At 39.3% G+C, this 26,257-nt stretch overlaps 2 protein-coding genes across 6 annotated transcripts in view; one reads left to right on the forward strand and one right to left on the reverse strand.

Moving 5' to 3' along the window:
- ORC3 (origin recognition complex subunit 3) overlaps positions 1–9,111 on the reverse strand; it is a 35,535-nt gene extending 26,424 nt beyond the window's left edge. Inside the window, exons 1-6 of one of the 4 annotated variants that reach the window (XM_015620761.3) lie at positions 8,999–9,060; positions 8,628–8,735; positions 6,517–6,571; positions 4,740–4,837; positions 1,080–1,224; positions 180–284 (exon numbers count right to left, since the gene is read on the reverse strand). In XM_015620761.3, the coding sequence (XP_015476247.1) occupies positions 180–284; positions 1,080–1,209 (235 nt within the window). In that variant the 5' untranslated portion in view covers positions 1,210–1,224; positions 4,740–4,837; positions 6,517–6,571; positions 8,628–8,735; positions 8,999–9,060. Of the gene's footprint in view, positions 1–179; positions 285–1,079; positions 1,225–4,739; positions 4,838–6,516; positions 6,572–8,627; positions 8,736–8,998 lie in introns of all 4 variants that reach the window. The other 3 variants (XM_015620760.3, XM_015620759.3, XM_015620762.2) reach the window with 3 other exon arrangements.
- A 267-nt stretch (positions 9,112–9,378) lies between these two features.
- RARS2 (arginyl-tRNA synthetase 2, mitochondrial) overlaps positions 9,379–26,257 on the forward strand; it is a 30,746-nt gene continuing 13,867 nt past the window's right edge. Inside the window, exons 1-11 of one of the 2 annotated variants that reach the window (XM_015620767.3) lie at positions 9,379–9,417; positions 10,052–10,125; positions 10,750–10,846; positions 13,658–13,741; positions 15,077–15,174; positions 16,274–16,329; positions 17,897–17,980; positions 21,371–21,447; positions 22,915–23,070; positions 24,534–24,640; positions 25,259–25,354. In XM_015620767.3, coding sequence (XP_015476253.1) covers positions 9,379–9,417; positions 10,052–10,125; positions 10,750–10,846; positions 13,658–13,741; positions 15,077–15,174; positions 16,274–16,329; positions 17,897–17,980; positions 21,371–21,447; positions 22,915–23,070; positions 24,534–24,640; positions 25,259–25,354 — 968 coding nt within the window. Of the gene's footprint in view, positions 9,418–10,051; positions 10,126–10,749; positions 10,847–13,657; positions 13,742–15,076; positions 15,175–16,273; positions 16,330–17,896; positions 17,981–21,370; positions 21,448–22,914; positions 23,071–24,533; positions 24,641–25,258; positions 25,355–26,257 lie in introns of those variants that run through there. The other variant, XM_015620768.3, reaches the window with a different exon arrangement.

Raw genomic sequence — 26,257 nt, forward strand, 5'->3', positions numbered from 1 at the left:
TGTTTTAAACTGGATACCTCTCAAAACACAGTAGGTATGACTGCTCTGGTGACATAGGTTTGAGCAAGTCTTTGGAAAGTCTTCAAGATCCCTCTGTCCATTACTTTTACATTTAGGGGCAAAGCTACATTAACTGGTATCTTATTCAAAAGGAGCAGCTATAGTATTGTAGCATTTACCTGGGCAATCTTTGGCTTCCAGCAAGGCTACATAAGGCGTAATGTTATCCTGAAGGACATCTGAGAGACCTCTGAAAGTCAAGTCATGATCTGTGACATTTACACCTAGGAAAAAAAAAAAAGGACAAAAGGCCATTTTCCCCGTGACTCGTGAGCACAATGATTGGACAATAAACTGAACAGTAGACAAAAAAAAGATACCTCGAATATTTAAGGAAAGAATGAAAAGTATTACATTAGCTGTGAGGAAAAATGAAAAACTAACACAAGATTAGACATATATGTTGACAGTCCCTGATTAAAAGAAACAGGGAGTCACTGTGAATACCGTTCATCATATAGCTTGGAGGGGTTTTTTAAAAAAAGTTTTCTTAAGAGTGCAAACCTGCAAGAAGCAGGACTTGTTTTCTAACATCCTTCAGAAGCTGCCCACAGCCATGTAAGGCCTGCAGACAAGAAGTTAAATTCACCTTCTCTAGATGAAGAATGCTGTATCCATACCTGGATCCTCTCATGGCTCATGTAAAGAGGAAAATTACTGTAAATTGCTACGAAACTCAGTCTGAATTCACTATGAACTACTTAGCATTTACTGTCTTTGTTAACACCTCAAATCGCTACCAGCTGCTTAAGAGATACCTGTAGGGGAGTTGTTGATTTACTGGACTATTAAGCAACATAGACAAAAGGGGAAGGAGGTTTTATCTGACTTCTTTCTCCCCACCCAGCCTCTTCTGCTGACATGTGTGATGACAAGCCGATGTTGCTCACATGAATTGCTGGGGCTCAGTACATTTGTGTGTCAAAAAGACACATCTTCTTAATGTGTCTGTGAGTTTTAATCACATGTACAAGATCAGATCAGATGTACATTACAAAACATATCTTTAGAAAAATTACCCAAGACAAGAGCTGCAGTAGGAATTTCTCTGAACTTCATCCTGGAAGTCCATTCTGTTGTCTTCTCTTGAAAGTCAGAATGAGACCGGCTCAAAAAATTCACCAGATTATCAAGCAACTGCTTATTCATGTCTTCCTGTATTTGCTGCAAACATACACAGAGAGAATTATCTATAAAAATGTGAAAACACCACTGCATCTTCCTTTTTCTACTCCTTTCCTGCATAACCCTTAACCCTTAAAACTCCAGGATTTTAAATGTGATCTATAAACCACACTAATTTATTGTGCGGCAAACAGAGACATCTCCCATCTTAGAACTTCTGGCCAAGTGCCCCAAGAATAATTTGAAAAGCAAGTGACCTTAACTGTGTTTTCACAGCACAGGCTTTAAAGGAGAAAAAACCAACATACTGAGAAAGCCTCAGTGACAGGCAAGAAAACCCAATATAATTAGTTTCTGGAACAATGTTCATGGAAATTCCTATTCTTCCCTCTCACCTTACAAAACAGTGGTAAACATTTTTCTGAGAGATCTAAAGAAGAGTAAATATTCTGCTCCTCCAAATCTAATTCAGGATAAAAGAAGTAAAAATAGTAATAAAGGAAATCATTAAATATGTTTACAGGAAAAAATACTAAACCACATGACTCCCATGTGTGCTACACTGTCTTTTGACCCTCAGGATGATTTTCACACAACAATTTGAATAAGCAGGAACAAATTAAAAGGTGAGAGAAAGCAGAGGGAGAAAAAATCTTTAAAGGTAAATATACGTCAGCAACATTTTGTATTTATCTTTTTTATGTGTGCCTTTGAAAATCTGTGCATAAACCAAGATATGCCTTCTTCTAGAACAGACAAAAAAACCTCCTACGCTGAAGTTTAGGATATCAATATATACTCTAGAACACATGTTAGAAACAAAATTACACCCTTGTTCCGAACAAAATCATCACCAAGATTTATTAGCAACAAAAAATGACACACACAGCTGTGAATTTAATTTTAAGCAAAGTGGCAAAGGCCGTTTCTGGCAGCATTGAAGAGGCCACTCTCAAAGAGTGACGGTCACATCTCCTCCAGGTGATTGAGCATGATGCCTGCTCAATAATCTGAACTCCATTTCCATAATACAGAACAGCTTCTGTTAGTTTCCTAAACAACTGATAAAACTATACACAAAGTAATTTTAGTCTTTTCATCCTCCACTTATTGAAGAATATTCTTCTGGCCTTTCTGATGTTGATTGTGAAGCTCTCGACTCCCACCTGATAAATTCTATGCAACTCAGAACAAATTATAACATGACATTTTTGAAAGAATTTACACCATCAGCATTTTAACACCATTGTAACAACTCCTGTATTACCACAGATCCTTTAACAATCCTTTGAGCTTCTGTTTCAGATTCCATCAAACCCTAAGCTTCCTGTAATCACTATTGTTTCTGCTAAGCAAAACAACCTAACAAGAACGTCATGTCTTACTCTGCATGATTACAGTATATATTTCTTCCATTGTGCACTTGTGACAATGGAATTCAGTCTGCCATAGCATTACACATTTACCTAGCTTTCTTAAAATACATCAATCTTTTCTTGTCAAAACAACTTTGTTACTAGCATTGTTTTGGTAATGTTCCAGAAAGTTCACCAGGCTGCTCTGCATCTCAAGTAACTGAGGCACTTAGTTACATGGCACTCACACTCTGGAAAAGTCACATGAACTCGAAGCTCAATTACTGCCACAACACCAGGTTTATGTGTTATGTGGTCTGAGAACCATTATCTTCATATTAGAGCAAAAAGTACTGTATTTTAGCCCTGCACTTTGCCTTTTTATTTCTAGCCCAGATCCTGGTAGAACAAATTCTTGCCTCAAAGGGGAACAATGTTTCTGTAAGTCCTTGATAAGATTTATCATACGAACATTTGCAACGCCACTTCTGACAGCAGGGATCAAAACTGGGATATACTCCAATACTGAAACAAAAAAAAGTCCAAAATTCATCCTCCAAAAACAAAGGGCAGTTCCTGCCACACTTTTGTCAGCTTCCCAGATGTGAGAAGCATGAAAGAATGTCATTACCAGATGACAGATGGTGCCACAACCATAGCATAGTTTATGATGGACATACAAAGGCCAGAAGTGCTCTACAACAAAGTGCCTTGGAGGGCAAATCCTATTCTGAACACTTCAGGCAGACAGTAGAGAACCAGGAAAATACCAGCACAAGCACAAGGCCTGTCAACAAATCACCAGGCAGCAGTGCCCTGGCAAAACTTTTGGAGAATGTCCTGCTAGGCTCCCTAAGCACACCACCAGAACCCCTAAAACAAAAGCCCCGATCAGCAAGCCACATGCTTCTCACATACTCTGCCAGGGATCAGGTTTGCTACACTAGGGTTTGAAAACAAGCAAGAAATGAAATCCTGACCAGCTAAAGCCCTCACCTACCTGGTCTGACCTCACAGATGATGCTGCTTTGAGGAGTTCTGACTAGAAACTTTCTAAGGCCCCTACCAACCTAAATTATCACACTATTTTATGTGTAAGAACAAACATCAGCTCCATGTTTGCCAACAGTAGGATAAAAGGATTTTGATTCAAAACTCAGTAGGAAAGGTATCATAGATACACCAGCAGCAGTATGAAGAAAATTTTCTCTGTAGCAGCAGAAATAACTGCAAGTAATCTGCCCCTGGACAATTCAAATTCTAAGGAAATGCTCATATCAATGTCAGTATAGGAAGAACTGTCTTTCATCAGGAGGAGTAAGACCAGAAGTATCTGGAAAACTCCTAACAGCCTCAAAGAAAACAAGGGTAGGAACAGAATTAGAGGAATTTATGAACTTAGCCCAAGGGTCCAGATTTTAAGCTACATCCATCTGGCCTCTACTGCACATCCCAAAAAAAGCTTTGGGGAAAAAAAAAAAATCTCTTAATGTCTATAGAGCCCAAGAGCAGGCAAGGGAGTATGGAATACTTGCCCAGAATCCATGACACTGAATAGAGGAGGAAAGGAAACCTCTGCTGTATGGAAGCAATTATTCATACTATAATGTAAGCCAGCTGGCTACAGGGACACAACAACAGAATGCCATGTAACACACAACAGACAGGAGGCCACAGTTCAGTAGGAAATTAACTCTGACCCCATTCACACCATCCATACTAATTCAATAGGCCATATTTGGCAGCGGTGTCATTCCGTATCTGACATCCATGAAGCTGTGTTCACATAAATCCACTATGAATCCTGGGCTGCTGTGTTTGAATTCTGGAACACTGAGTTCAAGACCAGCCTAAAATCCTCAGAGGGCTGGCAAGCATTAACTGAACTGAAACAGCAGTATGCTGTTAATAAAGCAGTTAATAAAGAAGACAATTAGTAGGAAGAGAAGCTTAGAACCAGCAGCTTGAAGCAGCAAAAGAGCACAGTTCTGTGGTTACATGTGTAAGTACACATATGTAAGTACCTGATGCATTTATTATTACTATTATATTCTGGACAGTCAGTATTTCTGGCCCTCCTATCGCTTTAACTAACTGCCCTGCACTTTTAAGCATGTCAAAAAGATCCCCAGAAACAAAGAAGCAAGCACCATTGTTGAAAATACAAAACACCTCTTGAGCGTGACACACAAGACTCACCTCTGTTTCGGATTTGATCTGGCTCCATAAAGACTGACAAGTGACAAACCGTAGCACAGTATCCTCTGAATCATTGCTTGTGCTTCTGAAATAATGATCTGGAAAAACCAAAAGCAAAGGACAGCACAAATAAGCCCATGAAAACAAAACCTTTTTTTTTTCCTGAGAATAAAACAAAGCACCCAACTGTACATGTATATTTCAGGGAGATGACTTTTCTCTTAAGCAATTAATTAATTGCTGCTATTTGGTAGAATAAGCAACGGAACAAGCAGAATCTATTACCCAAGTATGTGGGCAAAAGGTAAAGAAGAGGCTTCTATGTCAAGTCTCAGATAAGCTAAAGACTAAATCAGAGCAAACAGCCTTTATTATTAAAGTAAAACAATCATCATCATTGTTCTCTTGTTTCAGAAAGCTTTGTGGGTCCACTTGGTTGCCGTTCAATGGAGCGACAGCAGTGGCTTGAACTCTAGAAAAGAATCAGTTGATGAGCATAATCTCCTAAAGCACTAAACTCACCCAAAACAGGTCTGTAAATAACAAATGAGAGACATCTCTCCATTTTCACTGTCTCCCCTATTACCTCATTTGTATCTCTAAAAAAAATCACACAAAAAAAATCTGATTATACAGATCCTAGGCTTTTGGTTGAAGAAAATCCAGCCACCACATTATCTGGTAATACACCAAGGCAAAATATCCTTTTTTCATTGCCAAAACTTAAACTAGAGGTGCAAATGTCCTCAAAAGGCCTTTTGTGGGGCGTGACAGTATTATCAACTACTGATGCAGAGGAGTTTCACAATTAAAACTTCACTTTGGACAGAACTGGGCTTCCAGACTGGGCAGATGCACATCCAAGTACACATTTTAGAACACTACTCTAACCAACTGCTGTGAAAACCCAAACCACCTCTCTCTTTTAGGGCTAATTTATTTTTCCACCTCAAAGCATTTGCTAACTAGAACAATATGCTTAATAGTTTACCCAAGCATTTCTAATCTCTCATAAACAAAAACATAATATCCTGTAAGGGGTAAAATTTCAATGCAGTCTAAGTGCACAGACCTTAATCCAAACACTGCAAATAACTTGCAATGAGACAAAAATCTGGGCTCATTACTTTCCTCTCCATCTTTTTCATATTGTTACACCTTTTGGCAGTTCTAATGATGATAAAAGTAGTTTGACCTGGGAATAAAAACAGTAAGTTTCCCAGCTGAGTCTCAAATAGCAATTATTTAAGATGCCTTATTTCTGGTTCCAAGAAGAGTCAGTCCTCAAATGAAAACAGACCTGCATACACATCTAGACAAAAGTGTACACAGCAAATACTAGTGGACAGAAGCCACAAATGGCTTTTCTTCCTTCTTTTCCACAAGAAACTTAGAGAAAATACCCAGAAGATAAGATTTATGGATGGGATATAATTTCTGACTCCCACAGCTTGAAAATGGCTCATTCAGACCTTCAGGTGAATTGTTTGCATGTTAGTAAAAACCTTATGGTAAGCATGGTGAGGAGTTCTGTTGTAAAAAAAAATACAAAGATGGCTACACAGTCTTGATTGCTGGAGATGAAAAAAGCCCAGCATTTTCTCTAGACAATAATTTGCTTACATTCCACCAAAGAAAAGAGTTTTCAGCAATCAAGGAGTAAGAGAAAACCTCACGGAGCTAGGACAGAACTCATGATATGAATGCAATCAGATGTGATGAACCTTTCAGGATTAACCCTTCTCAAAACCAGAAACACAAATGAAAATGCACTAACCTGTTTTCTCAGACAATCTTCTCTTCTTGGTACTTGGTTTAAAAACAAAGCAGCCCTAGAGAGAAACAGCAAAAAAAACCCAAACAGATTTCAATACAAACATCAATCTGACTGGCTCCAGAGGCCACTTTATTGTCCTTTTATTTCAGTGCTCCATTAAACCAGTAATTTGCACTAAATCGCCAGTCTCTTAAGAATATCAAGTTACATACTGTCCCTTTATATTTCTGTTTCAAGCTGGAACACTAGTGGAGGCAGTAACCTGGTGCACTTGTTAGGAATTTTTGCATCTTCCACTACGTTTTGATTCAACCATCAACTGGGCCAGCAGCAGATTCTTTAAATGCCTCAAAACCTCCAACAGGTTTAGAATTAAAAGGAAATTATTCCCTGGGGACCCACCAGTACAGTTTTATCAGTTAAAAACAAAGTAAAACACAAGAGGCTAAGATGAATGGAAAACACAATCCAAAGTAACGCAACAAGAGTTATTAAGTCACTTATAAAAGAAAATTACACACCCAAGCCACAGTGAATTGCATCCCAACTCAAAAAAAAAAAGTAGACGGTTAGAAGCAGAATGACAAATGCTTGGGAAAAGGTTCATATAAAACCCTCTGTTTGAAGGAATTCCTGTAGAGACATATCACAGTTAGACCTATTTCATCATGCAAGAGCTTTGAGCTCTTGAAGATTTTTTCATTTTCTTCTAGAAAATCTGAAATTTCTTCCCCCATCCTCTCTACAGAAGCTCATCTCTTCTGAAGAGTTATGAAGATTTCCTATATATCAGAAATCACATGCACTGCCCAACTCTCACTGTCAGGTTCTTGTGCTGCAGCAAGGGAGAAGGAAACACCTAAGTGCTGGTAATAAACAGACTGACTCCCACATTTCTCAATGGAGATGCTTACACAAGGATTATTGAACTCAACCTAGGATAGTTCAGCCACCAGAGTAAGAACAATGTAATGAAAAATCAGACACCAGAGGTATGTTCAATTTTGCTCACAGTCACCAGTCTGTTGAGTGACTTCAGACATGTGATTTCCTTTCTTGCACAAGTAAGAAATTGCAGTAAAACACCAACATTTATATTGACCCTCTCTGAAAAACAGCCTCATGAACTGGAAATGCCTTCAGACACATTCCATTTTACCACGTATATTAAATACCATTTATAAACAGCTGGACAAAAGCAGTGGTTATTCTACAAGTGCCAGACACTCCAGAACAACCACAGCAAAAAAGGTGTCCTACAGATTTATTTGTACTGCTGCATGCAGAAAGGGAGTTGGCCACAGTGAGTATAAATCATATACACAAAAGAAGAATGGACGCTTCATCAAACCAAACATAAACACTGCTGAATGCTTTGCAAGCACTGGCTTTTCCACACCACTGAATGTGGCTGAGACTAGAATATAAAACAGCAAAGAAGTATTATATGTAAAATGTGGGAGGTGAGGTGAGATGATTCACTGCCAAACTATCAGGCAACAGCCATTGTCAAAAGTGAAATCCAGCTGTTTCAGATTAAGTTTTAAGTTCGTTTGGAAGCACTTTACTTCTGGAAGTAATAACCTGCACAGTGCCTTCTAAACCAAAGGATGCAGCTGCATATCACAACTCGGTGAAAAGCAATGGAAGGGGCAGGAGTCTTCCCGAGATGATAAAACACAGGCTGTGAAGCATTACTGCTGCTCACTGCATGATCAAGCAAGAGATGAAATAAATGTTTCAAATCAACATTTGAAGTCTTGCTATTCACTGACGCTCCGATGAATGCACTATCCCTCCTGCTCTGAACACAGCTCACATAAAAGCTTTCAATTCGGAAATATCAAGGCAATAACAGATACTTAGCATTACGTGTGGGGGACAGCACTTTTAGTTCTATTTCTTTGTTGAACTTGTTTTGGGGCGGCGGGGGTTGGATGGGTGAAGCAATGAGTGTGGCAGCAAGCAATGCCACCAGACTTCACCTGGAAGTGACAAAACCTTCAGCCACAACACTCCTGGCTCTGTTCTGGGTGACATTTACTCCAAATGGGAAGGGGTTTTATTGTGCCAGGAAGGCAGCGGGCAGGAAACACTGCGGGGTCACTCACCACTCATGGTGTGACTCTAGGACTGCCCTGTGCGTGCAGGGATAAGGGCTGGAATCGATGGTCCTTGGAGGTCCCTTCCAACTCAGGATACTCCATGATTCTGTGGGACTGCGGTAAAGACAAACAGCGCCTCGGGCAAAGCGAGGCCGGGTACGGATGGAGAGCCAGCAAGGCTCTGGGAAGGGGCGGGCAGCGGAACAGGGAGCCTGGGCACCAGGGAGGCGGGAAAAGCAGCGCCCGGAGCAGGAGGGAAGAGGAGCAGGCGGGAAGAGGAGCAGGCGCAGGACGCGGCGGATGATGCCGCGGATCCAGCTCCCGCACAGGCCTCGCTGCTCCCTGGGGAGCACCCCCCGCTCTCTCCCGCTCCTCACCTTGGATACGGAACACGTGCTCATGTCGCCCCTCGCTCGCCGCTACCGGAGAGGGAGAGGAAGAGGAGGAGGAGGAGGAGGAGAAAGAGGAGGAGGAATTCCCGCGCACGCGCGCCTCCGACGCACCGCCCACAGCCTTGCGCGCCCCCGCGCCTCTGCTCCCCCCACTTTTCCCTGAGCAGTGGTACAGCCCCCTCTGCGCTGCGCCGCGCGATTCCTCCACCCCCAGCGCAACCACTGTTCTCCTCCTCCCCCAGTAACCTGAGAATGGTACGGCCCTGCCCGCCCCTGGGCGGGCGGAAAGGAGCGGGGCGGGGGGGATAAGGGTCGGCCGTGGAGAATAAGGGTGGGCCGCAGAGCTTCCGCCGAGCGGTGCGGCTATGGCAGCAGGTTCCTTCCGGAGGAGCATTGCTTCCCAGGTACACACCGCTTCTTCCCGCGGCTGGCGCGGAGCGGGAGTGCCCCCTGAACCAGAAGTCCTTTCCGTGCCCTCACAACGGGTTCCCCCTGCCCGGGCGGCTCGCAGTGGGCGCGACCCGCCCCGCCCCTGCCCGGGGCGCGCTTGGGGGTTTCGCGCCGGGATTGAGTTGGCGTGAGGGGAGCATAGTCATTGTGCCATCCCTGGAAGTGTCCCAGGGTAGATGGGGCTCTGAGCAGCCCGGGCTGCTGTGGAAGGTGTCCCTGCACATGGCAGGGGTTGGAACGTGGTGGTCTTTAAGGTCCCTACTAATCCAAACCATTCTCTCGTTCCATGACTACTTAAGTCCATAATGGTTTCGATGGGATTCTTCGTGAGAAAATAAAAAAAATAAATCAACTCTCTGTGGTGTTTTGTCTTCACTTTTTTCTAAGGGTCCTTTAACATCTCTTAAGTTTGTATTTTTTTGTATTGTTCATAATAGTTATCAAGTCCTTGCTTTTTTTTACCTGGGTTGAAATTAGATTTCAGATATAAAAGGTGCATCCCCCGTGGGTATTTAAACAGGGAGCAGTATTTTTCTTTGGATCTTTGTCTTTCAGCTTAAGTCAATTTTTTCTTTATTTTCAATTTAGCTTTCAAAAGTTTTGGATCTGCCACCAGAGAATTTAATAAAGTCCATATCTGCAGTTCCTGTCTCCAAAAAACGGTAGTTGTTTACATTTTATCTTCAATGTTGTATGTTTTATTATTTTATGGCATGCCTGTTATTGTAAAAGCTTAACAAGACTTCAGGGAAAAAATACAGACAAAAATCCCAAGCCTTTTATACCGATGTAATTATAAGATAGTTCAATCCAATTAAATCCCTGTATTTTTGCAAGAAAGCTTAAAGTAAATATAATTGCTTACAAGCCTGTACAAATTTTTGGCAGTGCATGGATGGCAAATGCTTCAACACTGATGATCTGAATGTGAAACTGCTTAGAGCCAATGTCAAGTTATGGAGGATTTTTTTCTGTGTCCTGCTCAAGAGTTGCAATCGTGTTAGCAAGTAAATTTTATTTATTCATGAGCATAGTTTTTATTTATTACGTGATGGTGTTCTCACCATAACTATTTTCTGATTGTATTAGAGCAAAGGTGATATTTGGCCTTCTAGTCCAGCTTTCTAAATATAGTGAATCTTCAGGTATTTGTGACTGGGTTATGCTTGCCAATTACACTTGTCATACGCAGAGTCAGCTTGCATCTGCCAAATCTCCCCAGCATTTCAGCAGGTTGTTTTTTTTTCCCTCATTTTCATGTGTTGTTGGTTTGTGGTTTTTTTCAGGCATGTTGCTGATTTCCAGCTCTCCATTGCTTCTGTAATAGAAAACAGTTCTAGTGATTGCTTAGAACATCTTCAAGCTCAGCAGCTTGCTGAAAGGGTATGTTAATGAACTCCTCATATATTGATATACTAATGAACTTACAGACTAGATGTGTAAGGGGGTGTATAATAAGAAAATAATCCTTTCTCCAAGCATCTGTTTGGGTCAAAGTAGTTTGATGACTGTACTTACTGTAATTGTACACAGCATCTTCATAGGGAGTTGGAGAATCAGCTTTGGTTAAGGTTCTTGTGAAATTGTTGTTTTCAAACAGTTTCTGTTAAATAGTGCTGGTGAAGTTAGGTGGGTATCTTAAAGGGTGTGCCATGGTCTGTGCTGTTGCCCAGCACTTAAGGAAGAAATTGAATGTGTGGTAACTCAGAAAACCAAAGACTGCAAAACCCAGCTCTGGAAAGGCAATGAATGAAGTTGGCCTGTGGGACAAACAGGCCTAACTTTCAAATCCTTATCTGCCTGAAATTGAGTTTTCTTGGAACAGCAGTTTATTCAGGTGTGCCATTTGGGAAATGGCAGTAGCTGGGTGTTAATACTGAAAAAAAAGGACAAATAAAACCAGTTGTAATACTACTGAGGAGCTAAACTGTTTCTCATGTCATTCTTCATTGCTGAGATGTTGAAGTTATCCATGTCTTGGACCTGTTCTAACAAGATAAATATTCTGACTTGGGTGGAAGGAGAACTGATGATGCAACCAATATATATACAACCAAAAGTTCTGAAACAACTGGAAGATGATCTAGAAACATGAAATAATTCAGGTTGGAAAGGACCTCAGGAAGTTACCTGTTCCCATATCCTCCATAGGTGGAGGTGGTTTTGATGAGGTTGCTGAGGAATTTGAAATTCAATGATGGAGGATTAGACAGCCTCCCTTTCAATCTGTTTCAATGACTGTATCATCACAGTAACAAGTTTTATTTTTCTCCTTGTGTGTCATTTTAAAACCATCAGCTATTCCCAGTGTTTAGGAAGCTGCGAGTTTCTTCCCTTCTTTATTGTTTGTGGCTCACTAAATAATCCTGAAACATTTAGCCCTACAGCTTTTCATGGAGGAGCAATTTTAACAAAGAAGAATAGACCATCAATATAAGCCCCCAAACTAAATAGATCGTGCCAGCTAGACAAAGGAAAATAAAAATCCATAATCTCTAAGGAATGCTTTTTGTTGGGTGATGAATAAATGAGATGTATTTTACTTGTTTAGACTGGTCATATCATTTCCAAAGAAGGTAAGCAGTGTATAAACTAGCAAAATATAACTATGTGTCAAAAAGTAGCAGAGAGAAAAATGCAGGCAGTTACTGTTTTTTGTCATGATAAACAGTTGATGGAGTGCCTCAAGGTTCAACAGAATGCTCGAAGTCCCTTCTGAGGAAATGGGCCACAATATTTGAAATACAGGTATTTAGGTTAGGCAAAAGTAGATGGAAGTTTTTTCCCGTTGACTAAAATAGCCTAAATAGCTGGGCAGTGAGACAACAAATGAAGCAAAGTACTCCAGTGCTCTGAAGTACTGAAAATGGTGTGTACAGAAAGATCAGGGGGTCTTGTTTCCATGGGCTTTTGATTTCATTTGGCTGGCTGATTCTTGTTTCATTTTTGTACTGTTAGTTCTTTGTGGAGGGGACATTGTGTTGGATGTTTTAATGTTTCTGTACTGCACAGTGGCATCCTAGTGCAAGCCTTGGGCACAGGGACATCTGGGTACTAAAGGACCACAGGGCACTTGGAAAAGAGGTTGTTAAAGCTGTGGAGAGGACAAATGAGCACTCTTATTATAAAAGAGAGATAAAAACTACTGATGTGACAAATGGCAGATTATGTAGAAAAAATTTATCAGAACAAATGTTGTGGAGAAGATCCAGTGGGTGTTCCTGTTTTCTCTCTGCCCCATAAACAGAAAGGACCATTTGTAAAACAGTAAGGTGGAAAATTCAGTGTCAAGACAATAAATGTTTTTTTCACATAGCTTGTGAGTTAACATTGGAATTTGTTGTTAGCAGAGCTTGTGAAAATAAAAGCATTTCAAAGCTAGCTACAATTTCTCCTGATTAGATCAGTGTCTTAAGCTGGAGATCTAACATGGGAGTACAATTTCCTCTTCATGGTGATGAGCTTCAGGAGGAATGTAGTTTGCCTCTCTCATAGATACTGAGTGGGAAGGTGATTGTGTCATATTTTTATATGCTTTCCATCCCTCTTTTTCCTTTTTTTTAAGATAACTTCTTGACAATGAAGGACAGCTGGTTTAGTAAGAAGCTCTCAAACATGACAGGTTGAGATCCAAAGCTCTTGGGCTGTGAAGAGACCCAAATTTGTGTTGACATTAGGTGTTGGTTGGCCAAACATGCCTTATGGGTTCAGACTTTTCAAGATATGTGCCTTATGGAAATTGTAAATGAAATTTTTAATAAATTGGCCTTTCATATCTTTATTTTGTGACACTGGGTACTGCAGAATGTTGTCACTAAATTTTTTTATTTTTTTTGTTAAGTTCTGGCAGCTACTGTGTAAGCTGTCAAATGTATCTCAGCTTTTGTCTGTACAAAGAGTTCAACTACTACTCCCAGTCAAAAGAAAACAGACTGTGCACAGGCAGGGTCTGAAGTAGAACATATGTGTGGCATTTCAAGCTGAGTTATATTCAGAGCTTATTAAGTATGAATGGGAAATAATAAAATTGTCCCTTTTCCAACAGTATTGGTGAAATGATCCATTTATAATTGCTTCAAACAAATAACATTTAATGTTTACAGTGGATTTAATTAATATTCACAGTGGATTGAATTACAGTTTTCCAGTTCATCTGATTTCATTTAAAGTTTCTGTTTTATTTTATTCTCTTAGCTAAAATGTGATTCAGTGGTGAGTGAAATCAGCACTGGTCCAGGAACAGTGAATTTTACAATAAACAGGGAATTATTAGCAAAGGTGAGTAGTGTCTTTCATGTGCTTTAAGGTAAAAAATAAGTTTTCTCAATATAAAACTATGGATTACCTACTATTGTCTTAGGAAGGTACTTTCTATGTGAAACTGTCTTTCACAAGTTTTCCCTGAGGATCCCTGTTGCTGATTTGTTATGTAGGCCTAGAATTTGAAATGAGGCTCAAGAAAGCTTCCTCTTGTGGGGAAACAATGCATCTACTGTTCACTAATAATCATAACTCTTTTCCTCTCTCTGCTTTAAAATGCAGGCTCTTTTACATCTACCTTGAGTTTTGACAGTGTACAACTCAAAAGTTTTGATCTTGTAAATACTCTTGGTTTTACCTGGCATAGAAGTATTTGATAGCAGATCTTTCATTACACACTTTGCTGGAAAAAAAAAAAAATCCAGGGGGAAAAAAATATCCAAAAGAGAGGATGTATTCTTCAATAATCCTGAGTGAAGTGTAGATATACCTTGTAACCAAGCCAGTGGCTACTAGAGAATAGGTGTATTAGTAAATTTTTTCTATGTGTCTAGCTTGCCTTCTGAGGTGTCATAATAAGAACAGAATTAAAGTATTTTTACAGATGCTGTTCCTTTTTTAAAAAAAAATCAATAGCTGTTGCAGAAAAATGTTAAAGTGATGTTTTTGGAGTGGGAAAAATAAGAAAAATTTCCAGTGAATGAAGTGAGATTTCCACTTTGTTTCACTCTGTTAATGGCTTCTGTTATCTTCAGGAGGCTTGTTCAGTTCATACAGCTTCACAGGTTAGGTCTGTAGTGCATTGGCCTGTGTGACCTTATACATTTCAGTTCATGGAGGGACTGACTTGGTGCTGTGAGCACATCACTGATAATACTCATACAAACTGTCCTGATGAATATTTTAAGGCATTTTACAATCTCCAGACTTTCAAAGCTGACATGTTTTAATACAGATCATTCATACTGCCCTTACAAATTTGCAGGTGGAAGAGAGAAAGAAGAGTTGTTTGAACACATTAGGATTGAAGAGTTGGCTTTCTTTGGCACTAAAAGAGTAGAAGTTTTTCACAAAATTCAGCCTTAATTTTCACCGAAACTCTGCATATAATCCCTCTAAAATTTTTTATTTGATCAAATACAGCTTTCAAAAGTTAGTGGCGTTTTTGTCTGTGTGTGAGATCTTGTTTGCTTGGAAAACCAGACATCTAATTACTAATGTGAATAAAGGATGTGGGATCAGTCTGATTTGTGGCTGGTAAACAGTTTTCCTGGCGATGCTTTCTGTTGGTGAAACTTCCTTGTGTGGATTTGATTTTTTTTTGTTGTTGTTGTTTTAAAAATTGTACCTTAGACTGTGCTGCAGCAGGTGTGGAAAGATGGCTCAGAGTATGGAATAAAAAGTGAACTTTTCTCTACAGTTCCCAGACAAAAGGCGGTGATTGAGTTCAGGTAAGCACATCTGAAGGGTCTTTGAGACAATTGCCTTGTCTGCTGATTGATATTTTCTGGTTGATAGTCATTGCTGTAAAGTGTGATGCCTGTGATGTTAAACTGTATTAACTAGTATTATATTTAGCAGTATTTCACATTCAGATATATTCACCAAGTAGAATATAAATTATATTCAGGGATTTGAGGCTTTTTTCCCAGAATGTATTTTTGGTATTTAAGGAGTTCATGCCTTACACAGCCCTCCGTTGAGAATATTCTCATTTAACACCTAACAGCATTCAGTTCTTAAGAAAGCTTCTTTTCATTTTGTTATGAAGAAGTAAAGCCTGAATTTCCAGGCTTTAATCAGGGTTTTTTTGTGCCTTTTTACCTTCTTCCCTGACTTGTTAAGGAAAGCAGTCATTTGTCTGGCTAAATCTTGTTGATTGCTGTCCCCAGAAGTTTTTTTCCACTGCAGTTTTGTTGACTGTCACCTACTCATGGTATGAAAAGTGTCTGAGTCAAATTTTTTATGCGTAAATATTTTTGTTGAGTAATATTCCCTCTGCGGGCTTCTAGTCTTGAAAAGTAAGAACTTGGCTTTAATTTGGAGGTTGAATTTTCGTAGCTGAACTTTATATTAATCTGGGAAAGCAGTTGTGTAATGAGTTAGGTTTTTGTTGTTTTTCTTTGTGAGGGGTGGGCATTGCTGGAAAGATGTAATTTTGGTTACACAAAATCTCTCATCCTGGTTTATCTCTGAAAAAAGACATGAGGAGAATGGTCCATATGTCCAAAATGTGTAGAAAAGTGAGAAGATATTTTTGATTCTTTGTTGCTAACACAGCTGGGCTTTGATTAGATTTTTTTGCTTTTGTTGTGTTGGTTGATGGGGTGGTTTAACCACAGCACTGTCTGTTAACTAATACTGGAGGGAAAACTGGTTGGATAAGAACACTTGCTGTCTAGGACAGAGGCTAATCAGGGAATCTTACGGGAAAATTGAGGATTGAGCTTTTATTTCAGCTCTTCTAGATGCATGTGTTGAATTCTTTTAACTTGGTGACCTGGCAGTTTTGTCCACTGAGCAAATGTTATTTGTAAAAATCTGTTACAGCTCCCCTAATATTGCCAAAAAGTTTCACATAGGACACCTGCGTTCCACCATAGTAGGTGAGTGTGCATTTCACTGCCTCCTGGGAGGGCTGCTTTCTCTGCCTGCCTCACTTGACAGGGGAACACTGCTAACATCTCCCTCCTTGGGTGTGAGTGGCTTGTGTCAGGCTCAGCTTGCTAATTAAAACCTTTCTGCTCATTATGCAGTGGAGAAAAGAACATGGTGTGTTGCTGGCAGATTTATTAAGTCACACATAATATAGTTTTATGACTGTGGATATTAAATGAAGTAGCTTAAAATTGGTCTTCAAAGACACCCAAGGCAGTTTTCATTGAGGTGTTAAGAGAGTCCTTTGAATTTTAATTCTCAATTTGCACTGGACTGCAGAGCAGTTCAGATCATTATGTCTTGGTGGCTGCCCTGCAAAAAGCTTGCTTTTATATGCTAATTACTTTATGCCAGTATTACCGAGGCAGTTGCTGTAATTTCTAATAGAATAATTAATAAATTTCTTTATTAAGTGCAGTGCTCTAGTGGTATATGGAAAACTGTATTTGTCCTTCATTTCCTGATCTCACAATAAAAACTAGGAGGTTGTAGCAGAAGATCCTACAAAATCTGTGCATCTAATAATGTATTAGTTTTTAATTATACTTAATTCATCATGTATAGTTATTAATTACATAAATTAATTGCCTCTTCCATGGACAGATAGTTGAGTGAAATTATGTATTTGGGGTTTTTTTATGTTCCATTTCTGGATCCTTTGTTACAGAAAAAAGCTTCTTTCAGAAATAGTTCTGTAGATCAATGTTTGTCCCAGAGTAAGACAATTAATTCACTACAGAGAATGGAGTTGAAAGTAATTGCAAGCTAGAATGTGGTGTTACAACAATACAGTATCAGTTTTCTGCATCCTTTACAGCAGTATTGTAATTAAAAGGTACCCTTGAAGCAAAGGAAAAGAGAGGAAGGGATGTGATTATTTCTTCTTTGTAATTCTAAGGCTACAACTAAGCTCAGGAGAGAGAAAAAGGGTTTTTGTTGTAAGAGCAGCTGGAACTTTATATATATATGTCCTTATAGGATACAACAAGTTTGGAGCATGGTCTGTTAAATGCAGAGCTCAGAACTGCTCCAACAGTCTAGAGAGATTCAGGACTCGATGTTCTCTCTTTAGCATCACACTTAACAGCAGTTTGTGAATTTTGAGTGCTTGCCTAACCTGCTTTGAGGTTGCCTGACTGTGATGGAGTTATGTGTAATGCCATGTATGTGTGAGAATACAAAATTACTTTAAAATGTTTTTCATGATCTTACACTTTGCAATATGTGCATGTACATCCACCTGTGTATGTTTTTATCTCTGTAGTGTGAGACACTCAGTGGCACTGTTCAGATGCACAACCTTTCTTTTCCTGCTCAGAAAGGAACTCACTTTTTACTATTACTGCTACTGCTGCTTTCAGTTGTCAGGTATTTTAGCAAATCCTGCAGAGTATTCCATCTGATTGCTTTTCTGCTTAATTTTGACTACAGGTGATACAAAACCAGAAAACTGTTCCATAGGGATGAGAGACTGCCTACAACTGAATAATAATATCATTTTTGTTTCATTACCAGGGAATTTTATAGCAAATCTCAAAGCTGCACTGGGACATGAAGTAGTAAGAATAAATTACCTTGGTGACTGGGGCATGCAGTTTGGTATGTTTCAATATTTTTTTTTATACTGTGTCCTTTTCTACTGTATAGTATAGTCTAGGTTTCCAGCTTCAGTTTTTGTAGGCCCATTGGATTCACTCTGTGCTCACAAGGAATGATATCATGTCTCCATGTGGGTAATATATAGTTAATTTCCTTAAAAAATCTGAACAAAATAGTCCAGACTGATCCATCAGCAGTATGACCTGTACTGATAATCCAGAATGATCCATCAGCAGTATGATTGTACTGATGTCCAAGAAATAACAGGGCCAAATTTATCCAGCTGTCTCTCTGTCCCTCTCAGTAGCTCTTCTCTCAGACTAAATGTGTAGTTTGGGGGTTATATGTTTTGTTTTGGGTTTGGATTTTGTTTCTTTGGTTGCTTGGTTTTGGGTTTTTGTTGTTGTTTCTTTTCTCATCATTCATAGAGCATAATTAATTTCCACAACAACCACATTTTGGCACACTGGGGCTCAGAGAGTTTACATCTTTAGAGATATCCCTACACTTTCCCCAGAATATTCAGTTCCCCCTTAAAATGTAGCAGAAGAGAGGTGTGTAGATGGAGAATGTGCAAGTGAATAGGGGCTGAAAGACTAACAGTCCAGTATGCATACAGATAGGCACCTCCATCTCTTCAGAAATCATCAGATTAGTGGGGACTGAATAGTCCTCTCAAGTGCAACCTGAGGATGCATGGCTTGATATTTATTCCCACACCAGAGATCATTTATGTCCCATTGCTGGATCTATAGCTATCCTGTTATGGCAGCTGACCCATCCATAGCGTTCACAACTTTGTTGACTTCTATTGTTAATCTTGCATTTTGAATTGATCTATAGTCTCATCTCCTTTTCTAATTGCCCCCAAAAAGCTGGTTTGGGCGTATTTTTAGGCATTTAAAAAAAGGCAATCGTGCCCATTTCCTCATTCTTGAAAGCTGGTACACCTCTGAAAACTATAAAAAATCCCAGTTTCTTTCACAGTAGGCTCTGGAAGCTGTCCATTTATTGATGTTTAAATGGCAAACACAAAGTGCAATATCTGTTAAGTGATCACTTTTCATTATTCCAGTCCTTATGCTGCCCACTCCAGTTTCAATAGTACTGCTGTTTTGGGGGACATCAAGGAATCAATATTATGAACAGAATTGGGTTAAAAATTTAAAAGTCAATGCCCTACTTTCAATCCATTTTTATATTCGGATTTGTAAGCGTAGATAACTAAAATATCCCTCTGGATTAAATTCCTGGATTTTAGGCAGTGCAGTATAATATTCTCAGGACTGTGAGAGGGGTAATAAAACATTCTCTCCTTTATTGAATTATTTCCCCTGCAGCTTGCCTTTCCTGATCCTGTTTCTGATGAAACAGTATCTTATAGCAGAGCTTTGCTTCACTTATGATTGGTTTCATAAGAATTGAATACAAAATGAATTCACCAAAAATTGAGTAAATTTCATCTTTGCATATTTCATTCATGTTTGCCCCTTAGACATAATTTTATCACTACCCTATTGTATAATAAATGTGGCAATGGCAGTTAAGCAGTGAAATGCTGTCTGGATAAAAGGCTTCTCAGCTGACCTCATTCAGTCTGCCTTTGAAGATACTAAATAGCACTCTGAAGTCTGAATATCAGGAATTTTATGTTTTTCGATATCAAGGTTCCTGAAGGTATAAAGATCACAGTACCCATTATTTACATGTGTGCCATTTGTGCAGCACTCAACTCTTAGAATCATGCTTTTGACCTAGCAGTTCCAACTATGTCTTTCAAAGTAGGTACTCCCCTTTTTATTTGGGCAGGCTCAGCTCAAATATATGGCAGGTATTGTAACAAATAATAGTCATGCTAGTCATGCAGAGTTACAGCACAGCAGTATTACTGTAATGGTCCTTTCTCAGAAGCAGTGCTGTAATTAATGATCTGTCATCTGCTTTTACAACTGCTATTGTCAGAGGCTTTAAAATATGAGAATTGAAAACATATTTTCCTGAAAGATAGCAGAGAGGTCTCAGCCTTTAGGCAGTTTTGCGGCAGGTTTTTTAAGGTAGCAAATGCAGTCACACTATCTGTTTACCTGTCTCCCTGTCACTCTGCTCCTAATAAATTTTTAACCCATTGGGCAACTTTAGCCAGATCTGACAAAGAAAAATATCTCCAAGAGAATTAATTTCTTTTGGAATTACAACAGTTGGCAGCTGAGTAAAAGTAGAAATACAATATATTGACCTCTGGGAGGAAAAGTTAGCTTCTGTGTTCAACCTGCTAACCAGTCAGCACCCCCAAGTCAGAATCAGTTCCAACATGTGCTGCATCATTAACTGGTGAGGATAACAAGGTCTGGGGATAATATGGGAAAGACAAAAAATACATGGAAGGATGTGTTTGGGCTGAATAAAGACTGAGAGTTGTGCTGGAGATGTGAAGTCAGCACTGAATAGCGGAATGTTTAGATACGCTAATATCTGAGAGAGATCATTAGGAAACCCAGCTCTGATTGCTCATAGAACAAGCTGTCCTTCACTCCCAATAGGATTAGACTAATTTTGTTTCCTAAAACCTAACCTATTCTTCTTAAAGTCAGCCATGCTTTCTTCTGTACTCAGTGTTTCTAAGAGGAAAGTTCTTGAGACAGTGCTGTTTGTTTAGTTGCAGAGAGTTTTCCAAAGGGATACCTGCATATCTATTTCTACATCAGTCCTGGTCCTTGTCAGCTCAGAGGAGCAAGATGGCCTCAAAGTCAGCTTCATATAATCCAAGAGTCTTGACAGGTTAATATTGCTGCATTACTGAAAGAGTTAATGGGGTCTTTCCAGTTAGACAAAAAGATTGGGATTTGGATTTCTTTCTCTTTTAGATTTCTTTTGGAAAGTCCTGAAACCAAATTGGGTGCTCAAAAAAAGGTGCATATTTAGGCAAGCAGCAAAAATTTTTCTTGAAAACATTGTGTGAGTGGTATGAGGAACTCTATGTTGTATCCCAATTCTTATTGTCCTTAAAATTATAATACTAATTAGGGAGGAAGCAGAACAAGGACTTTTGAGCATGTTCTGTTGCTGATCAGTTTCCACTGTGTGGCTTCGTATTTACATCTTGTTGCTGTGTAAAAGATAATTCTTTATACAAGTCTAGAAGCACAAATCCCTTATGAGGAATTGAGAAATCAACACAGTATTTCTTACTATTTTCTAGCTATTGTATTTCAGGGGGGTTGGGGGGTGATTTTATGCAGTGGAATAATAAGCTATGCTTTTGATTTTCTTTTTGTAGCATACACCATTATATTGTTTCAAAATATTGCAGTGTTAAGACTAGACTTATAAAAACAACCTATCAATATACTCTGGTCTGTTGTCTAACTCTATATGTAATTGTTATTCAAGGCTTATTGGGTGTTGGTTTCCAATCCTTTGGCAACAAAGAAAAACTAAAATCCAGTCCTTTGCAGCACCTTTTTGAGGTAAGTTCAGAAGAGACCAACTAGATTTGTCTTTCCAGGATTAAACAGGTTATGGTTTGTTGGCTTGCTCCATTCAAGTATGCCTGATAGCATCTGAGTCAGTATTTCCTTTTTGTTGATCTTTGTGTGACAGCCAAGCTGGGTGTGCTATAGCTACAATACACATAAGGGATTTATGTGCTTACCTGCACAGTGCCAGTAACCAGGAGGAAAGGTGGGCAATATTCCTGGATGGCTAATATTCAAGCCCTCATCCTCTAAAAGAAAGATCTCACATGTTAATAGGGCTTTGTCAGGGGTCTTGTGTGTCACTCTCAAGTGTGTTCTTACCACAAAGCTGAGCTGTGCTTCACCCTCGGAGCTGGATACAGGAACTGTGGCTAATGCTGCTGTTCAGGCAGAGTGACACAGGATAGCTGTTGTGTGTAAATCTGTCTCGTGGCAAAGGAACAAACTGTGAGTACTTGGATACTCAGCAGCTGAATGCATGTTAGTTAAATTGTTTATATGGCAGAGTAGCTCCTTCTGAGCTTGCCACCTTCTTTGACACAGATAAACTTTACTCGCTTGTTCCCTCATCCTAAGCCCTGTGGATTTAAGGTGATAGATTCTTAACACTGAGGTGTTTTAGAGCTGTGGAACTGATTAAAAGAGAAAACAAGAAGCAGTCATATTTTTGGGATTGTGCATCAGTGTGTATTACTTCATTTTTATTTATAATTTCAGTCCACTCTTAGAATTTAAATTTTTATACTTGAATTTTGCACTAAAGCTTCAAAATACCAGCTATTGCAGTAGCATGTAGGCTTTATGACCTTAAAAAAAATTGCCTTTAGTCAATTCAGTCAAGATGCAAAAGATTCTAAAACTGTAGTTGTTTGAGACCAAATTAGTTTCTCAGTTATTCCAAATTTTTAAGTGTTTATTCAGCTGTATGCCTAGCTGTATCAAAAACTGAGTTGTGTTTCAAAGTGGTGCTTTTTCTGCTGGTGTGTGAAATCAATCTTTTCTATTAATATACACTTGTAAAATACTGAGTCTATCAAAGATTTTGTTGCTTCAACTGCTGTCTCAATTTTAGGCAGTGCAGTTGCCATAAATGTCAATTTTGTGGTCCTCTGAAGACGTGTCTGTGGTTTAAAAGTCTGTGATAGGTTCCCTTCCATGCATAAATTAGTTCTTCCATATTTTGCTGCTGCAGTCATTTCAAGGTTATGAAGAGGATGATAGCAACAGCAGTAAGGAATTAGGGCATTAGTCTTCTTTCAAGATAAACTGCACATTTTCCTATTGAGCTTTGGGCTATTCATTGTTTCTTTCAATGGGGAATGTGTTGCTTTAACAAGTCTTTTAAAATTTCTGGCTTTAAGAATGTCATCTTTAAATGTATTTGTATTGTTCTTGTGGAACTGTTTTCATTGGAGGAGAGGATTATTCTGCTTCAACATTTTCAGTGTCATATTTTAGGTGTATGTGCAGATTAACAAAGCAGCAGAAGATGAAAACACAAAAAAGCTGGCTAAGGATTTCTTTAGAAAACTCGAGGACCATGATGAGCAGACATTGTCAATTTGGAAGCAATTTAGAGACCTCAGTATTGAGGAATACATCCGGATTTATAAGGTACAAATCATCCAAGTGTTTCTTCTGTGTTGCTGGTAAAATGGTCTCTTTCTGTACTGCTTCATCAACATAATTGACAGTGACCTTTTCATCTAGGAGACTGCCAAGCAGTGGACTCACTTGGGATCAGAGATTGCTCTAATGTTATCAATTCATTGCTTTTCCCATAAACTTTAGAATGTTGTGGGGAAGCTCTTTCTAGGTATGCCAGGCTAAGCCTCATTCTGCTTGGTAAAAGCACAGTAGTTGATTTCTCATTCAAGCAGGCTGTCACTTAAGTTGCTGACATGCTAGATACATTTTATTTAATGGTGTCCAGGTTATTGGCCTTTAGACTAATTCTCTCTTCTCAAAAGTCCTGAAGCTCAAACTGTGGTGCTAAGCAGCAAGGCAAATCAGTGTTGGATAAATATTACTTAGTTTTGCTTTATCTTTGAAGTCAGTTACAACCCACCAAATTTAACAGTTTCCATGTAATAAATTTTATTAGAAGATAACTCTGTTTTCCCATTTCTGATCTAATGTTATAATGTTGCATATTAAATTTGGTGTAAGAAATTACAGCAGCAGGAGTTCCCTGCTGGTGGAGTTGAGCTAATACACAGCCGTGTGTTGCACATGTGATCTCATGAGTGGAGCCAGTGTCTGCTGTTTCATGGGACATGTTTGTGCCACTGACCGACAAATTAATCTTAAACTGGGAAACAGTTTATAATTCAAAATGGCTCTGCTTTAACTTCTTCCCTGAAACATATCACTGGAGCCAAAAAAGTTGAGGTCTCCTAAGCAAGACACGAGATAATTCTTGTTGAAAGCTGACCTCTGAATGTAATTAGGTACTGGGCTGTGTATGCAGCTGCATCTTGAAGGCCACCCATCATTGATCACATGATGACTGGTACAGCTAGATCTTTCACTCCTAGTTTCATTTAAACTAGAATGTATTGAACTGATGAACTGACCAGGTTTGACAGTTAAGGTCATCCTGTCTCTTCTGAGTGTACCCACAGCCTTCATGGTAATGCTGATTTCTGTGTGCTCAGCAGTGTTTGTGAGCAGCTTTTACTTTTTAAAATTCCTTTTAGCATCCTTTTGAAATAGGGCTGGTTTCATGTCTAGGTAGTTCCTCTGCAGCCCACTGGTTTCACCTCCAGCACACCAAGTAAGAGACTTGCCTCAGAATTTGTGTATGAATTGCTCTAACCAGTTGATGCCTGATTTCTCATGAATATTACATCCAACACCATATTCACCTCAGGGAGAGATTCATTCTAATGCAGAAATGGGTTAAATCAAAATCCAAGCATCCTTTCCTTTTAACAATGAAGTGTCATTTCCTGCAATAACACTGATCTTTGCACTATATCTGATCTGTAACCTATCATCTGACTTAACTTGAAGAAAAATGGTTAGCCTTTATTTTAATGATATTACCCTTCGTTGATGTTCTGGTAACTTTTCAGCGTCTAGGAGTGCATTTTGATGAATATTCTGGAGAATCATTTTACCAAGAGAAGGCCCAGGAGGTTCTGAAGATGCTGGAAGATAAAGGACTCCTTCAGAAAACAATGTATGAACTCATTCAATCTATTGGTGTCATTTACTTTTTTTAACATCTCAGTTGCACTTCCAACAAGATATGTGAGTTTTGTACATAATCTGAGGGGAAGAGTTTTACATATTTTTGGAGTTACATGGTTTTGGTGGCTGTTCTAGTAGAATACCATCCAGGATTTGTGCAGTCACAGCTAAAATTTACATTTTCCTTTTCTGTGACTAGCACAGAAGCCTGGCCTTGACAAATCGGGTGCAATGACAGTGTTCAACTCCTAGTGGTGTTTTAGGCTGTTGATTAGTTTGGTAGCTGTGTGTGCCATTTAATAAGCAGAGCTAAATGTGATCCTTGCCTTGATGAAAGAGGTGCCTGGCTGAACTGGGATGGAAGCCATGGAAAGGACCAGAATGTGGGCAGGCTTCTCCCTGCCATCAGCAGTGGTGACAGCAAACTTACAGGAACAGTCTTCAAAAAGACTTAAAGGAGACGGTCATTCAAACAAAAAGAATGAGACTATCTAGAGGAAGGGGGGGTTGCGGCAAGAGGCCTTGGTTTTGGCTCTGACCTCAGTCTTGCCTGAACTTACCTGTGTAGTAGCTTGCAGTGACATCAGTATTTTCCCTCAACTTACAGAAAAGGGACAGGAGTTGTGGATCTCTCGGAGAAGAAAGACCTCTCAACAGTTTCCACTGTCATGCGCAGTGATGGGACATCTCTTTATATAACAAGGCAAGTAAGCCCATCTGTGCTGATTGCCAGTCATTTTGCCAGGGAACTTTTAAACTTGAGCACATTTATAACTGATCACATGGATTTTGAAGCTTTTTATTTCTAGGGTAGCTTTAAGTGAAACTAGCAGTGTAACTATGATGGGGTGAAAATGGCTTTTAAGTACTTCTCCTCTCCCTAAGTAATGTTAGTAAATCTCTTCTTTTGCATTAATAGTAATACTTTCTCCAGCTACTAACTTTAAAATCAAAGCTGGAATCTCTGGATGCAATAAATAGTTGCCAAATAATAAAGGGTTTAGAAAGACCTTTGCTTGCTTAAAATGTTTATTGATGGTGTATTGATACAGGAACAAATAGCTTGTTCAGCCATATCTTCATTGATTCAATGGGCCATCAGTGCTGTAACATCAATTTTATTGCTGTTTTCCTGCCACCTCATCAGTATCCTAAAACTCCTCTTGGGTATTTTAGTATGGAAGCCTTAGCAGTTTCTTTGTGTCAGGAATGTAAATAAATCTAGTGTCTAGCCTGCAGGGTAAGCTCTGTACAGCTTTTCAGGGCAAGGGTATTAGGGAGATGCTACAGTCAATCCTGTACATTAGGGAGCTGCTGAGTCCTGTAGCCAGATAGATACAAAGGTGCCACAGCTCCATGCCCACAGGTCAGCCAGGAGTGAGCATGAGCACCTGATCTCAACAGGCCCACACACAGGGCCAAAACCACTCAGCACAGCTGGCATTTTGTTTCCCTCTGGGTGATTAGGATGGGTATCCATTCCTGTGAAGAAATAGACCTATATGTATGTATGTGTATAGATACATATGTGTATGTGATATATATTGTGACATAGATCCTTGTATTATGTATGTGATACAAGTTTTATTTAATAATTTAAGTAATA

The sequence above is a fragment of the Parus major genome, chromosome 3 (genome assembly GCF_001522545.3).
Source record: "Parus major isolate Abel chromosome 3, Parus_major1.1, whole genome shotgun sequence".
NCBI lineage: Eukaryota > Metazoa > Chordata > Aves > Passeriformes > Paridae > Parus > Parus major.